Below are 17,459 nucleotides of genomic sequence, written 5' to 3'. Positions count from 1 at the left end.
AAGTTGCTCTTGTCATTTAGAATGGTTTGCTTCTTCATCTATGAGGAATACCAGGAAAAGAAAAGGGAAGCTCTCAAATCCCCTGCACTCAAAAGGAGACACTGAGTTGTAAGAGCTCAGCTTTTTCTCCTCCTCTCCTTCTCTTTCCTTCTTTCCTTCTTTCCCTCTTTCTTTTTCTTGGATCTGGGCACAATCCACAAAACTGTTTATCATTATTTTTGAAAAGGCAACATGCTGGAGTGCCAACAACAACAACAAAAACATGCCCTGTTTTATGGTCTTCTGGTTATTGCAGAAAGAATAGCAGAATAAAATGTAATCAAATTGATCCAAACTGCGACAACATTAATAACTGTGCTCAAAATTCACCGGGGGGTAAAGGCAGCAGGGGGAGCCTGGGGAAGACACGTTAAGAGGCAGGACCGCAATGTTTTTTATTGGCACTAGATGTCAGCAGGCAAACGCTGAACGCTGCCCGCTTGCTGGTTGTGGTTCATTTGAAGGAGAAGGTGCAAGGGGGGAGAAGCCCCCGTAACCACAGGGATGCACGCACTCTGCTGTAGTCCGCTTACAACACAACCCTTCTATCTCCTGCCCAGGATTTTGCAGCCTTGCAGATCTCATCAGTCGAGTTGCCCAAAACGCTTCTCTTGTGTATGCCAGTGAGGTTTTGACAGGTTGACTAAGTCTGTAAAAGTTTGCTAGGCTATTTGCTCTCCCTGAAAGGTGCGCACATGGGCTGCACATCTACATATGATGTCTGTGCTGCTTTCTAGAGTTCCCCCTAATACTCAGGGGATTTCACCCCCCACCATTTAGGGTGTTAAGTGCAGCTAGTCCAGCCTCACCTCATTCTTTACCTGCTGCTGTTTGCCTGGGGGACTTTGCCTCTCTGCCTCTTGCAGCTTACACCTCCTCGCTGCCCTGGGACCTCAGCGCTAGTTCGTGTTGTCTCTGGCCTCTTCAAGGTGAGAGATTCACGTGGGAATCCCCAGCCAGTCCATCTGGCTTGCTCTTGTGATCAAATCCATAGGAGAAATCTCTGCAGGTAGGGAATGTGACTTCTTTCCCACTTAACAGGCAGTTTTCTAAGTGTGAGGAACCGCTGGTCTCAGTAGGATCCAGCCATGAGCCTGCCCCATGGGGTCTTCCTTGTGAAAAACAAGGTTTTAGTTTGACCATTGGTGAGGTCTGGGCTTGCCAAGAACAGAAATGTGCTTGATCCAGAGCACGAGGAATGGGGATGCAAGCCCAGGCACTTTTATGAAGCCTCTGTCTTTTGCAAACTACAGAAAAATCAAATTGGAAGTTGATTTTAAACTTCTAAAACTCAAAAAAAAAAATATGATGCTAAAAGTTTTAAAAAATCATGACAAAATTGACAAAAGCAGAGACCCTTCAATGAGAAACAAAGCAAAAACCACCAAACCAATCCACCAGTCTAAAATTCTGGTAAAGAGATAACTGGCCTCTTGATCCTGAGAGCTCTTCCTTTCCCTGTTTCTCCCTTTGTTACTCGTGTTACAATGCTGTTGAGGAGTGCAGATAGAGGTGTGGGGGCTGTTCATCTCAGGTTAAATTTCCAGAACAAACGGCTGATGTCTGTGGGATTGAATTGTGCTCCTGTGAAAGATGGGAAGACTGGCAGGAAGCTTGAGGCAGGTGAGAAAATAATGGAATATTCCTATTAGATACTCTTAGGGTAAGAACCGTACATATATTTTGCAGTAAACCAGTATTTCAAATTGTATCTTGGACACTGGGGGTGAGGGTGGAGAAGCACCTTTAAAAGGAGGTGAATTGATAGGAAGATACATCAGTGAAAAATCTGAGCCTGGTGCTCAGCTGTGTTTTTTGTTTTGTTTTGCCTGGCTGCATCAGGATGTTTGGAATAACATGCCTGGCTTTAGGGCTCTGATGTAACAGCTCTTGGGATCTCTTTTAGCAAATCCCTGACCTGCTCTTGGCCAGGTTACATTGGTAAAAGTGGATATTTAGGGAAGATGATTCAGATTAAAATCTAGAAATGAAATGAGGCTGGCTTAAATGGGAGACATAGCTTGGTGGAGCTCGTTGCATGGAGCAGAAGGAGTGAGATGAGAGAGCTTTGGATGCAGCCATGCGTATGTTGCAGTGCGATGCACTGGGGTAGGGCCACAGGGGACTATAACCAGGGAAATGGGGTGAGTTGCATGAGTAAGTACAGAAGATCTGAAGAGGGCATGCGGTGGCAATTGGAGTCTGCGTAGCAACGAGGGTCTCTGATGGGTCCAAACGGTCCCTTCTGCCCTTCAAATCTGGAAATGAAATTAAAAAGAGGAAAAAAAAATGCATATTGATTACATGGCAAGAATGTTCTGACAGTGAGATCTATCAGGCGGTGGAATAGATGCTTGCAAAGTCACCTCTTGGGATCCGGCTGTGCAAAATGAATGTCTCATAGGGAGCAATTCTTCATAGGGAAAGGTTGGACTTGACCTTAACAGGTCTCTCTTTTTCCTCTCCCTTCCCTTTTATTTTTACCATTATTATTTATTTATTTATTACCCTTTGTTTTCTCTGCTAAGCACAAGTTAATGTTATGCTCTGCGGTCCGTTTTGTGAGCACTGGGTAAGTGGGGATGTGCGGTTTGGCACCAAGACTCCTTGGGCAGTTGTTCAATCAATCTGCAGCTGCCCTTGGAACTCCTGTAGGGTTTAGTCTCATCACATGTCCGGCCATTGTTATTAAACAGTGACCCAGAACAAAGCCCTTGTGCTGAACATCCCAGGCTCCTGGCTTAAGCCAGAGCATCCCTCAAAGAGAGGGCTGGGGGCAGCGGGTCCCTAACCCGTCACCAACATGCAGAGATTTGGCTGCCATTGTGTCTGACCTCAAAAGAGAAGCTGTGATGGGATGAATGCATTAATCTTAGTGATGGGATTGTACAAAGTGTGATCAGCAGGTTCTATCTTTATAGAGTAGTTAAAGCATAAAGAAGCTTCGTTCTGAGGTTCAAACACTAACCAATTAAGTAGGGAGAGGTGTCCCAGAATGTGCACGCTATATACTTTTAGGACGTGTTATGCATCTTGCAATCTTTAGTTAATTCTTTTTTATTTTTATTTTCACTGTTGTGGCAGGAGATAATGGCAGCTTTTTACAGCCAAGGGATATTTGCATTTCATGGTTATAGGAATGGGATGAAAAGCCAAGACTTCCTCTGAACTGAGAAAAGTATTAAATCCTCTGGTAATAGGGGAATATCAGAACCTCAAGGAAGGGCTGAGAAATTGATACCTCCCCACGTAGAGGTGTCCCCATCAGATGGACAGAGCCGTAGGGTGTGGAGATCAGCTCCCTCTCTCCTCCTGCCACAGAAGCAGAAAGTGGTTAAAGGTTTGCTGCTGGGGTTAAGCAGGGTTTTCTTGGATTTTGCTTCCACTGAACTCTTTAAAACCCTTTCTAGCTACATTTTTTAGCTTAGATTCGTTAAATTAATAAGTTTATTTACCTGGTTTGAGTTAAAAATAATTTCAGCAGTTGGCAGGATGCATGGCCCTATATTCCTACAGGCGTGATAACATTGAGATGAGGGTGCTGAGGTGTTTCAGCAAGGATTTGCGTGTAACATTTCAGGGGTATCCAAGTGGCAGTAGGCTGTTCTGCTGAGCTCTGAGGACTATGCAGGAAATATCTTCTGGTGATGTACATTAACCATCTGACATCAGCGTGGTACTGAGGAAAATAGGGAGATTCTGTGGGTCACTTCCAATTTCCCAAATTTGCTAACATTGGGTTCAGCTGTTTTTCCACGAGCGACCCAGGTAAATGCTGCCAGTTTATTTTCAGGAGTGCAAAAGAAAAGCAAAATCTCTTTTGACCAGCTCCCTAGCCTGTATATTTTTTTTTCCTTTTTTTTTTTTTCTTCCTCAGGTATGTAATCTTCCTTTATTACTGTTGCAGATGATCAGACATCAAACCTAGTTGTATGGTCTCCATTACCACATCTGACTGTGTCACAACCTTTTCTGTCCCTAGTAAGGCGGAAGCTGTTATACTCTGTTATGGAATGGGAAAAAATTATCCACGGGAAACTTGTGGTCTCGTAGAGAAAGGGGGGGGTAGCATCCTCACTGGTTGGATGTCCTTCAGTAGTTTTGAGGGAATCTCAGCTGCATAGTGTATACCGGCTGAAAAAAAGCTTTCTTGTGAATAAATTATTATAATGATTTGGTTCTGCCACAGGAAAAAATGTTGCAAAGGTAAGTTTATTGCAGTGTTTAGTCCTCTTGGTTGATATTCACTTGCCAAAACATGGGTATGTAGTGCCATTTGAAACAAACCTGGGTGTGAGACTTCTGTGGGACCTGTAGGACAGCACAGGTGTCTCTAGACATAATTTCTGGACAATAAAAGCAATAACATAGGCATGATGCCATCATTTGGTAGGCTTCTCTGTCTATTGTTTGTGTCTCATGTTTCTATGTAGATCTTTGAAGCAGGGGCTGTGCTCGGTTGTGTTTGAATTGACGCTGAACAAGAGAATTGTCACTGGATTTGGAAGGGAAAAAGATCTACCATATTGCAAAACGTGAATATGTTGGCATTTTTTTTCTTAGTCTAAACCCAGAGAAGAAAAATACAGAAAAAATGTGGATTCTGTCTCTGAATTTTTGAACAGATGAAATGGCAGGTTTAATATTTTTGAAAAATACCTTTAACAACAATACCTTAATATTAAGCAATCATAAACTTCTCAGAAATACCTTATTCATTTTAATCATATTAAATCAAGCAAAGATATTAAATCTTTTAATATAGGAAATATAGCATTTTCACATAACTTCTGTTTCAAAACCCTTTTTCAGAATTACTTAAGAGCTAAGATAGTCGTTGATAATGATACTTTTCCAGCAAACAAGAAACCTTTGTAACAAACTGGAATTTAAAAAAGCAAACCAGGAAAATTCTTTCTTGATAAACTCCTGTCTATTGCACTTTTGGTACCTGATGAACACTCTTGGGTGGTATAGTACATGATGTAATGCTGTCCACAGAAATTTTCAGGAGTTAATTACAATTGTTTGATTAGTTCTGGATTAATAAAAATTCTCAAAGTGTTCGTGTGCTCCAGGATTTGAGAGAAGCAGTCTTGATCTCTGCTTGCTTAAACAATTCTTTAAAAAAGAACAAATTAATAAAACCAATAATTTCAACTGATTTGATCTTCAGTGGCAGTTCACATTTTTTAAAACGTATTTTTTTGTCTGGATTTGGAATAAGAAAACCTAATTTCTGTTCACATCTATTTTTCCTTAAATACATCTCAAAGCACAGCAGCTGCTCCTGTTGCACCTCCTACCACATCAAGTCTCAGGTCAGTCTGGTGCAAAGCAGTCTCCCCATACACATAAGCCCCCTTGAAGCACTCCAACCTGTGTGATGCTTTCACTAAATATGATTCTAGATTTCATAGCTGTGCTAGATCTCAGAAGTGGTAACATCTGACGTGCCTTATGCCTGGTCCCTAAAGCATGGTCCATCTTCCCCAGTTGGAATGCCCGTACTCTATTTAATCACCTCCTTCCAAGTGCGTGGTCATTTGATCCCAAAGACCATCTGGATGTTTGTCCCACAAGGGAAGTTACATTGGCCCACACAAAGCAAAAGGGGATGAAGGAGTTGCATGTAACACTACCAACCCTCAGAAAGGATGTACTGAAAGGGAGGCTGGGTCATGAGCTACCGGTGGTCATGACAGCCACCGGTAGCCAAAATCTGCATTCTGTAGGCTGTTTGGGTTATTTTTTCCCTTCCTGTCTTTGCAGCATCCTTGGCCATTCTCTGTGGCCTGACATATTCCACCGCTGACTGCCGAGAAGACAGATCCACCTTCATCGAATGTGACGTCCAGGTCATGGTGGGTTCCTACCAGCAGCGAGGATCCGTGTCCTACCTGTACCTGTGTGAGGACAGCCGACCTCGGTGGCACCAGAGGGACAGCAACCCTTCCCAGAGGCATTTGGCTGGACTTTTTGCCAGGTTAGCTCTGCTTCTCTCCAACACCTGAGTGGGCCCATCCACGAGGAATATCCCCCAGAAGGCATTCCCCTGCCCCTGCCAAATAATGGGCTAAAGAAGGAGATGATTGCCAATTGATTCCAGCAGAGCAATTTAGCTTTGAGACCACTAGAGAGCTCCGCTGGGTCATGAAATTCATTTCTTGTGTCTATCAAAGCATCTCTAGACCCCCCCCCTCCTTCCCTCCCACCTTTTTAAAGCGTTTGAGAGACATCAGAAAATCCATCTCGTAAACAGCCTGCTTTGTTCCTTCTTAGGTTTTAATATTTATCTTCTGATCCAAAGCAACATCTGGTGGATGCCAATGGGGAAAAAGATTAGGCATTATGAAAAGCAGAAGCCTTTTTTTTTTTTTTTTTTTTTTTTTTCCCTCTCCTCCCCTTCCTCTCTGTAAGCAGCTTCATGAGTAAAAAGTTGCAGAGAAGATTCAGCACACTGTGCAACGTTCACTCAACAAGGGTGCTCAAGCACTCACTCGGGTTCTGCAAATCCAAGGCCAAGTTGCCCTGGAGTGAAAATTGGTACCAATGCCTTTAATAGAGCTGTGGGGATTTATACTTGCAGAGCATTTACCTCCAGGATGAAGAGGGAGGCTTGAATTAAGGAATAAACAGATGAATAGCACTTCCCCAAAGACACTTGAGCTCTTAAATAGAGAGTTTGAATATCATTGCAGTGCATGGTGGGTGCTTTGTTTAGATGGTGAACGCATTCCTGACCGGTGCACATTGGTACTGTCCAGGTACTTCAGTGAAGTTGTAGAGATTTGATCCTCAACCTTATCCGGTCCTTATGCCACCACTAACGTTGTCACCAGTGGGAGAGCAGCGAGCCATCAGAGACAGTTCTGGATGCCCAGTATTGAGGGAATGAAGCAAACTGGCATTTACCGAGCAAGGACAGCAGAAGTGGCATTTTAAGCTTGTTTATAAAAAAAAAAAAAAAAAAAAAAAAAAAGGTGGTTTACTCAGCTATAGCCTCAGCCTGCCAGTCTGTCACTTCCTCCAGCTTTTGAGCTCTGATAAACTTGAGCTGGGCTTCATAGAGGATGATGTCTTCAAGAACTATGATTTTTTTTTCTCAGTTTAGAGAAAATCTGTGCTAGGCAGAAATAAATTAGTTTCCTGTAGAGGAAGAGGAGGGTAGAATTCTGCCCTAACCTTTTTACCAGCAATCTGCAGGCCAGACAGTAGAAAAATAGAGCATGCCCAAAGTCCTGTTGAGCACTGGTAATGTCTGGTAGCATCCTGGGAGATGGGGAGGAATGGTTTCATTGGGGGAGACAGGAACAGAGACTCAGAGTGAAAATCAGCCTGAAATTAAGCTGATTTCAATAGTTCTGTTGTTCCCACAATGATTTGTTTCAAACCAAGAAACCCTGGGAGCCTTGACTTGTCTTGTTGGGCTCTGCTTTGCTTTTGCTAAGGTCAGTGTAACCCAAGCCAGGTAACCCACAAACTTGAGAGTGATGGGGCAGCCCAAGGTTATTACCTTCGGTTATTGCTTTCTGCTCCCTGAGCATCAAAATTGTGCTCAGCTCTTTACAGATAAAGATGCATCTATAGTGGGTGGATTATTAGGATGCTCTTCCTTCTTGCTCCTTTTCCTGGATTGGGTTGCTCCAGTTCTGCTGCTGCAGCTGCTCCATCCTGGTGCCAGCAGGGTGAGTGGGGTTGGAGGTCTGCACCTGAGTTTGTCGTGTCATGACAATGGAGAGATAAGTCAGGCAGTCTGTTTGGCTGCTTCCTTATTGTTCTTCGCTGCTTTTTGCCCCATTTAATTGTATATGTCCCAGAAACAGGTTTTAACACTCCAGGTAGAGGGAAATATTTTTAAATCAAATCAATCCATTTTTTTAACCTACTTTTTTTTTTTTTTTTTATATTTTTTTTCATTTTTCCAACCTTTGTTTGTTTGTTTTGTTATAACTCTCCTGCCTCTTGTGTTCACACTCATCTAGTATTTAGAAATTTAAACTGGGTCTGCTACTGAATTTTCCAGTGGCTTGCTGATTTTTTCCCTGGTGAATGTGTCTCTAAACTGGGTCTCACTGAAAGAGTGCAGGGACTGAGAAGGTGGGGGTATTTCAGATGAGTTTGCTAATCAGAAAAACCTGGGGAAAAGTAGAGGAAGAGAGGGTTTGAAGACATCCAAATGATCTATCTCAGATCTTTTGAAAATGTTTTCTCAAATTTCATTTCAGAAAAGATTAGATTTCAAAGTAGTATTGGAATTTGCAGCAAAGTGAAAATTAGAATGATCAAACTAGGAATGAACTGTTTGGGGAATTCCTGAAATAATACTCATTGATTGATCTAATTAATAATTATAACAAACAACAACAATAAGAAGGATATGGGTATGAGTTCTTACACCAATATTCAACAGTTTAGACATTCATCCCAGGGTGGGGACAAAACTACTGAAATAATTGCTGAGTTTACACATTAAATCTTTCCTGTTTGTTCTTAGTTTTAGAATGGTTTGAATAAAGCTTCTACTAATGTAGTCTGTCCTAAAGCCTGTACTTCATGCACACATAACAGCAAATGTGTATTCCTCAGGAAAGGTGCAAATCTTACCATTCATGTCGCTGGTGCGTGGATACGTCCCCGAATTCCCTTTTGCCAACCACCCCTTTTGTTGCATTTCCTTTCAACATTGCCATTTGTTACAGGCATCCAGCATCAGGGTTTCAGATGCGATTGCTCAAGAACGGGGGAATTGGCTTTTTGCCTACAAGAAAAGCATGTTAACCTTTTCTAAAAAGACATGATCATAGATCCTCCCCTTGACTTCAGTGGCTAGCGAGTTGGGCCCTGCATCGAGCCAACAACAAGCCCCTTCTCCCTTTAAAACTGTTGGTTGTTTAAAGATGCAGCTTTTTCTTGTAGCATGAAAAAGAAGTACTACGCAGTCTTGAAAGATAGCAAAGTCCATTGAATTTTTGCACAGGACAAGAGCAGTTCTCAAAGTGTCGCTATCAAAAGCGAGCGTAGTTCCCTACGGCTGGCTTTTGATTATTGATACAGCAGAGGGAAAGGTTCATTTAAATATAGAAATAAAAATTCGCTGTTAAAAAGGTTCAGCTACTTGCAGAAGGCTTTTTTTTCTTGCTGCTGCTGTGGCTGCTTCCTTTAACAAGTAATCCTCTCGCTGCCCTGACAAAGGCCACCAAAACAAACAGCCCATAACTGTACTGTCAGAGCAGCTCTTTGTTTGCACTGTGAGCTCTTGCATCCAGCCTGGTCTGAAAACTTCAGGTTCATCAAATCGTCCTGATCACCAGGCTCATGAGAAAGCTCTGGGTGGTCTCTTTCCAGCTGGGTTGATTTGGGTGGAAGTTAGGCTCCTAAATGTAGCTCTCCAGAAAATCCAGTGAGATGATGCTTGTGGGACAATGCGGACCTCTGAAAATCCTGTTCCAACAGATCTGATCCTGTTTTGTTAAGTAAAACTCTTCACAATGAGGGCAGTGAGGCCCTGGCACGGGCTGACCCGAGGAGCTGTGGGTGCCCCATCCCTGGCAGTGCCCAAGGCTAGACTGGATGGGGCTGGGGGCAGCCTGGGCTGGGGGCTGGAACCAGAGGAAGGAATGTCAAGTGACAACGGAGTATCCCAAAGTCTGTAGAAGTAAACTGGGAAGCTTTTCCCTCACTTTGAGGGATCATGGGTCCTATAGCTCCCCATAATAAAATGCTACGAAAGTCAGCAGCTGTCAGCAGTGAGTCCCAGGAAAAATATCTCTTCCCCACCACCTTTTCTATTACTTTTCTCCCCTGTGCAAGGGGAGGCTTTAGAGCAAATGTCTGTTAGTATAACTGGCACATATATCGAATCTGCTTAGTCTGGGCTGTTAAGTAACTTTAATTAATTTACTAAGTTAATGTTCCAATGCTAGCAACAAAGCATCATTGCAATCAGCTGGGTAGCAGGAATTGGAACCCCTAAATGAGCTCATTTTATCACAGTTGGAATTAGGGACCAGTTAGCCAGTTGTGTGGCTTTTCCAATTTCTCCACTTGCCCTAGGGGAGTTGCAAGTTATTCATTCCCTATTGCTAAGTGTGAGTAGGATGGGGAGGGGGAGATGTGAACAAACCCTACCCCACGTAGGAGTCCATCTTTGATCCTAGCGCTGCTGATTCCCTCGCTGTTGTCTGCACGTATCTTCCTTGGTCCTCGAATGGCATTTGCTACTGTTTGCCATAGTTTGGGGAAGCAGCAAGGCATCACTGAGAGATATTTACTGCATGTATTTCATTGTGAGTGTGTGCAGATAAAGGGGGGAAAAAAACAAATAAACAATAAAAGAATGGAAACAAAATTACAGAAATTTGCAAAGTTTGACAAATGGTGGCCAGGAGTTGCCACAAGCTAATGGCTTGCAATGATTAATAAGAGTAAAAATAATTGCATTTCATTAAGATTGATGACACCCCATTTAACCTCCCTTCTCGTTTCAGCCCTAAAGTGGAAAGAGATGAAGTTCTCATCTATAATAGCTCCTGTAACATTACCATGGAAACTGAGGCAGAGATGGAGTGTGAGGGAGCTAATCAGCCAATTACCGCCAAGATTACTGAGATATGGAAAAACTGGGGCCAGAACACTCAGGTATAATCAAATCTTTTTTACAGACTGATTCAAACAGCTTAAAATTAAATTTGTAATATTGTGTACATTTAAAGGAGGCAAAAAAAAAACACCACACACACACACAAAAACAATTTAGGCTGAGCAGCAGCAATATATAATATTAAATGCTTTCCAACTTTGAGCAGCAGTTCTAATGCTGCGCAGCTGAATTAATGGTTAACTATGGTTAATCATGTATTTTAGGAGACATAAACGGGCTTTACCTTATTTTCTGGGCAGCGGGGACCTTTTTTAACACTTTCCTTTTGTATATATAAATGCAAATTCTGTTGTAAAGGGTTTTTTTTCTGTTACTTGATCAGAAATCTTAGCCATGAGGTACGGCGTTTCAACTCTCCGGCAGGGACTTAGCACTCAGCATTTGTGCAGCTCTGGCTCTGTTTGTTTTCTTCTCTTAAGTATCCAAAACAATATGGGACAGTCTCTCTGCTAGGAAGACATCCACCAAGCGCGTATTACAAAATCTGTGATTCTGAATGAACATGATTATAAAGTTCAATATCTAAAAACATTAATTACAAACCTTTTAGAGTTCTTGGGGTGTTGCAGAGTTTTTGGGGGTGTTGAGCTGAAGTATTGGGTTGTTCTTGTGACAAGGAATTCAGAGTGATGATATATTCAGTGAGTGTCAAATGTCCCTTTGCCATCATCCTTTCTTAAATGTGCAGCTCCTGAGAAGTTGGTGGAGTCCTACCAGTGCAAGTGGGAAGAGTTTCACTCCTGACTTATCAGACTTAATGCTGCTTTTTCTCTAGTAAACCAAATTATCATGTGGTATTCTTAGTACTGGAAAACTGAAGTCCGTTTGCTGAGTATTGTTATTAAAGTTATTGTGCTAATTTTTAAGTGTCTGCAGTGAAAATTTGGTTGCTGTATCTACCCCCCTACCCCAGAGCAGCTGCAGTACCCTGTCCAAGTAATGTTGGTGTGTTTCCAGGATCAGATTCCGAAGCTTTTTATAAGCCAAGAATCTCTGAATACCTGTCCTGCAAATCTTTTTTATATGTATATGGCTACTGCAACTGAGCATCCTAAAACACCATTGCTTTCTTCATTCTGTTTAAGAAAAAACAAACAAACCACAATTGTTTTAATGTTATCCTTGGCCCGTGAAGGAGCATCTCAGGTATCATAGGTAGCCTGTCCCCTCTTAGCATTGCCAGCCGTCACAATGCCCTGGCTCCCCATATTCTGCAGGATGCAGGCTGACTCCTCTCCCCTGTGCTTGCTAGTCAGCATTGCTAGCTCTGCTACCCGAAATGTGCACAGCCATGGGGAAAACCAAGCCAAAAAATAAAAATGGCTATTTAGCAAGTGCAAAAGGCCATCGTGGGGCTGTGCTTAGGCCAGTATCAGATTAAATAGCAACAACTTCTTTCATTCAGGTTTTCCTTACCAAATGTGCAAAGGGCAGCTCTACTGCTGTAGAGCCCAGGCTGCAGCGTAGAGGAGTTATCACCTACTGTATCGTGGGTTCTGTAGTCTCACTAATGAGACAATGACAGGTGGCCTTTTGGCTCAGGTGACAGCCAAAATAAGTTGTGAGGTTTGTCTCTGCTGTGCTTTTTTCCACTCGGTGTGTGGAACAGCAGAATCCTGAGTGTCCTGATTGAGTGAAAGGAGAGCAGGACAAAAAACCAGTAGTGCCTTTAGATCTGGGATTTGCTGCTGCTTAATGAACCCAGCAGGCATTTGGAATCATTTTATCCCTCTTCCCAAAACTGGCCTGGTGAGCAGAGGTGGATGGGTGGGGAGTTCAGATAAATGGTTTCAATTTTGGTCCCTTTCTAGCTGACAGCATCCCGTGAAGATTTACGACCTGGTGCAGCATATGCATGCTTCACTGTAGAGGTTTAAATCATGTCATGTGAACTGGCCTTACCTTTCCAGTGGAAATAATGGTCCTCAGGTTCTGCACCAAGCGGTGCAATGCATTAATAGCACCACGTGCCTTAGGATAATGGTGCTATTAGCAGGCAGCACAACTCTGCGTACAAGTAATGGGGCCGCATCTCTTTATAATAACATCTGGCACCTCTATTACACTCTCACGTAAGGATCTCAAAGCACTCCAAAACCATGGATACTCTGCTCTGTGTTTTGTTTTCTGCTTATTCTTCTGCTAGCTGAAGGATGCCCAGGCAGGCTGACAACTGAGTGAAGCCTTAGCACAGCCAAGTTTTGTGGGAGGTTGGGAGCAGGGATGTTGAGACGATGATGGAGCAACGTTAGCTCCAGGAGGGCAGCAGAAGGGAAAAAAGTCATCAAAGAAAGGCCACAGAGGCTTGTATTATCAAGAGCATGGAGGGGGAACTGGTAAGAAAGGAGAAAAAACTTGCTTTGGAGCAGAAATTGAATAAAACTCAAAGGGTTTGTCCTGGGAGCTGGAGTCTAAGGGATACAAAGGTTAGGAAGAGGGTGTTTTTTCTTCATTCTTTACAAGACGTTTATTAGGACCTGTGCCTGTAATTCTTAATATAATGAGGAAGAGAATAACATGATCAGTTGGGATTTGGCAGGTAGGCTGGAAATGAGATGAACACAAACCGCGATGGGATGATGTTTTTAGCAGCCCTTTTACCAATATCTCATAGACACAGCCTGGTGGCATTGAAGGGAAATCCATGCATTAGGATCCTACTGCACAGCAAGAACCAGAGATGTGGCCAACACCTTGATGCCTTCTTCAACCAGCAGGAACTTTTCATAGCATTTTCCTCTTGCTTGACTCCATAGAACGGTATCCAAACAGTGACTGAATTAGCTCATGAATTCACCCTGGATCAGCTTTATGAAAAAATTGCATTAAACAGCTAACGTAACTCATCCAGGACTCAAGACTTTAGCCCTGCTAGTTGGGTTTTGAATGACAACATTGCCAGACAGGCACATTCTTCCATTTCTCTGGTCACATCCAAAGCATATTATACACGCTTCCGAGGTCTTTCCTTGCCCTCTGAATTGCAAGTGCACGTGGAAGCCACGGACACCAAAGTCACCTGTAGAGATTAGCAAACACCATGTGTTCTTCCTCTGTGAGTTAATGAGGTGGTGGTTCTTTGAACTTCTTTAATTGTCTTGGATATAAAGAAGCTCCAAGTACTAGCAGATCATACCTACAAACTTCTTGCTAGGTGATTTTTTTTTTTTTTTTTTAAATCTCTTTAATTTTTATTTTTCCCCCTCGTAAATACATATAAAGACCTATTTTAACAAAAAGATTTTAATTCTAGGTACTTTGGATAATCTGCATGAAAGAGGCAGGCTTAAGTCTGCAGAAAAGAGAGCTCTTCCACCTCTTATCACAACATACCTTTGCTCAAAAATTGGCCTATTGCTCTCATCCAAATTAGAAGGTTGTTTTTTGAAAATGCTGGGTGTCCTGTTCACCTTGTGCATGCTGCTGCCTGGAGTCAGTCACTTGGATTTGATGGTCCAGTTGAACCGCTTTGAAAATTTTGGGGCAGCATCCTCAGTGGAGGAAAAGAGCTGTATTTTCTGGGAAGCGAGGCAATACTTATCCCTTCTGCTCTGATCTTCAAGCTCTTGCTTGCATGGCTGCAGTCTGAGCTGGACTCAGGTTGGAATCCAGAGGACCCTCCCAAATTTCTGGGAGTTTCAAGCTGCTGGCTGGAGACCTGTGACTTAGCAGATTTCTTCAGACCTGGGTTCACCGGATTGGCCTTTTCCTGGGGCCTGCTCTGGGCCTGAATATCCCCCAGAGAACAACTTCTATGGCTTTCTTTAGAAACTGATTCTGGCCCTTGCTTTACTTTGTGTTTGAAGTACTTGCCACCATACGACTTAAGTAGGTCACACGAAGTAAGCAGCAGGCCTCTGCCCCACTGTTGTATTTGGCATCATTAGTGTTTGCAGCTTGCTCCATTGTTATCTCAGGAAGAGTTGTAGAATTATTTTTATATCTGTATATAATGCAATTTAGCCTACTGAAAGGAGAAGCGAGAAAAAAAAGGAAAAAATTCCACCACTGATTGTATATCCCACAGGACTTAATTAGTTCACAGCTGCATGATACACTGGATAATGGAAATATATGAATTAAATAATACAAGGGAAAAGAAAAGTAGTTCTAATGCTCACTCAGTACCTGTCCACTTCCAACTTGGCTGCATAATGAGATGTCAGCCACCGTGACACTGATGAGACAAGCAATACACGCTGATACCATGCGTAAAGGATGCTCAGGGTAAGGTTTGACCAGGCTTGGATGTCTCCAAACTCATTATGCTTAGTGAGCTTTCACATGATTATTCCAGATCACTGGACCAGACCTAATCATCGTGCCAGCATGCTGTTTGAGCAGAGTTTCCCTGTGCTGACTGCCCCTTCCTCTCCTGGCCCAGATGGGTGATGCAAAGCTCGTGGGAGGGCAGGTGCCACGTGTGTTAAGTCACAGGGAAGCTGAACTGGTATGCTAGTGAATCCTCTCCAACCCAACCCTTGAGGGGTCCCTATTAAGAAATTGAAGGTTAATAAAAAATTACTTGCTAGATAAAAATGCCATCCTGGATTATAGCTCTGCCTGGCTATGCTGTGCTGACATTAGTTTGTTTTTCAATAGGGCATTGAGGGAAGGTCTTGAGATTTAAGAAGTAGCTTAGAGTATCGAGGAACTGTGAATTCTTTGCTTGGTGATTGGTACTGGGATAACTCTTTGTTTGCTTCTCAGAATTAAAAAGAAAAAAAACACAACAACAAACAAGCAAAGTCTGCATCTGAGAACTGCATAGTCAATTAAGAGACCCTTGCTGTTCAAATTCTTAACGTAACCAGGATAAGCTTTCCAAATCCCATGTATTCCTCTGTATATCTTAGAATTTTTCCTTCCTTTTTTTCCCCGCCACTTATTTTCCTCATTAACTCTCTCTGGGTGACGTATCATTTTGAGGTGGGAATGGAGATGAGATAATTTTGTCTGTTGGAGATATTTGGTACTTTATATAGGTGACAATTCCTAGGCATCATCCCAGGGAGCAGATAGGGCTCTCTGGAAGCACAGAGTATTCTAGCCATAAAGGACTGTTTATTTTTCACAGCAGTGCTGTGCTGAATCTCCTGACCACACTGTTTATCTGTGAGGGTTACCAGAGATGGGAGGTGACTCTCCTGCAGGTCCAGCAGGCTCCTTGTGCTCTGCATGGTAGATGCGTGACGCTCTTTCACTCTCGTTTTAGTGCCATCCTCGTGTTGTATGGACATCTCATGGGTGAGCTTCGAGGATGGGAGGTTCATAGTTGGTTGCATATGCTTGTAGATGTGTGTGGGCTTCAAGTTTATGGTCAGATATGTTTATATGTATCTTCTGTTTTAAAATATATAAATATATAAATAAATCCAGGAACTTCACTAGGGCACCAGTGCCTAAGGGTGAAGATGGGGGTGTCATCACCTTCAAGCTTCTTCATCCTTCGTCTTCAGACTCTGTCTCTTTGGCTGCCCATTTCCATCTGACCTTTTTTTTCTGGAGCACCAAGTGGTGCCAGAAAGGAAAACGATCCTCTCTCTGCCTTTTCCAGTGCTTCCCTTGGAGGAAAACCACTCACCATTTTTAGACTGGTTCAGCAGGGTATGAGTGAAATGTGCCACCTACGAGAATGGAGGCATCCTGGTCTGAGCAGAAGCCCGTGAATGAGCCCTGGCACTGTTTGCTCATAGAACTGTGCCCATAAGCTTTGTGCTTCCTTGCCCTTAGTGCAAAGCCATGCCACCTGCACTGTCATGGTATCGTGGAGCAGGATGATAGAAGGCGCTTCATCTTCATTTGCCCATACTGATTGCATTTCACAAAGGCTGGGGGAACAGTTGGCTTTGGCTACAGGTTAACAGGGAGGATTTCTCCTTCTGGTGCCTGGTGCACTGAGCTTTCAACATGACTCCTGGGTGATGTGGCAGTGCTAATACCCTGCCATAACAATGCCACAAGGAACAGAGACCCAGGAGGAGGACTAGGTGAAACTTTTCCAAAATATCATGTGTATTATTATTATTATTGTTATTATTATTATTATATAAACATACACTTTTAACAACCCCGCAAGCCCCCCCTTGCATCATTATGTTCTCTGTTGCTTAACCTCCTGTCTTCATCATGGTTATTTTCAGAGGCAGGGACAGGAATATGCAAAACCAACTTAGATTTACAGGCCTCACAGAGAGGAAGTAGAGGAGTCCATAACAGATTAATAAAAATAAAAGCACAAAGCCAGTCTTGGGGTGCGGATGCTATCAGAGCAGAGAGAGGGACCATCTGCAAGGTTGTTAAGACGTAGAGAACCAAGATGGCCTCCACAGTAACCACAGGCAATGTGAAGAGATAAATGGTTGACCCGAGCCCGTGTCAGGCTAGGATTGATGCCACTATCAGCCCTAGTGCCTTTGCAATGATTTTTTAAAAAATCTCTGATAGAGTGTGTTATCTAGTTACTGGCATGAGGGCAATGGCCTGGAGGCAGCGAGGAGGAGGAGGGGGGGAAGGACAAGGGAGAGGAGGAGAGAAAGAGAAAGGGGAAAGAAAAAAAAAAAAAAAGGTCATTCCGGGAGGACAATCTCGGCTGGACTAAATGAGAAAATAAGGGCCTTGCTCTGGAAGGGGGAGGTAAATAAATAAATAATAATAATAATAAAAAAAAGTGGCTGCTAGGTGTGCAAGAAAAGGATAAGCGAAATTGCTTCTCCTTTCTCTTTCCTTTCCTGCTTTTTTTTTTTTTTTTTTTTTT

The 17,459-nt window shown here is 42.9% G+C and overlaps 1 protein-coding gene across 9 annotated transcripts in view; it reads left to right on the top strand.

Moving 5' to 3' along the window:
• Positions 1 to 17,459, top strand: part of PKHD1 (PKHD1 ciliary IPT domain containing fibrocystin/polyductin) — a 253,587-nt gene that overhangs the window by 49,834 nt on the left and 186,294 nt on the right. For all 9 annotated transcript variants that reach the window (XR_004749563.1, XM_035322238.1, XM_035322239.1 and 6 more), the window contains 2 exons: positions 5,812 to 6,025; positions 10,530 to 10,680. Coding sequence is in view for 8 of the 9 variants with exons in the window: in XM_035322238.1 (XP_035178129.1) it covers positions 5,812 to 6,025; positions 10,530 to 10,680 (365 nt within the window). In the remaining variant the exon portion in view is untranslated. The remainder of the gene's footprint in view (positions 1 to 5,811; positions 6,026 to 10,529; positions 10,681 to 17,459) is intronic.

Source organism: Oxyura jamaicensis, chromosome 3, assembly GCF_011077185.1.
Source record: "Oxyura jamaicensis isolate SHBP4307 breed ruddy duck chromosome 3, BPBGC_Ojam_1.0, whole genome shotgun sequence".
NCBI classification, from domain to species: Eukaryota; Metazoa; Chordata; class Aves; order Anseriformes; family Anatidae; genus Oxyura; species Oxyura jamaicensis.
This window is presented reverse-complemented; position numbering and strand designations above follow the sequence as displayed.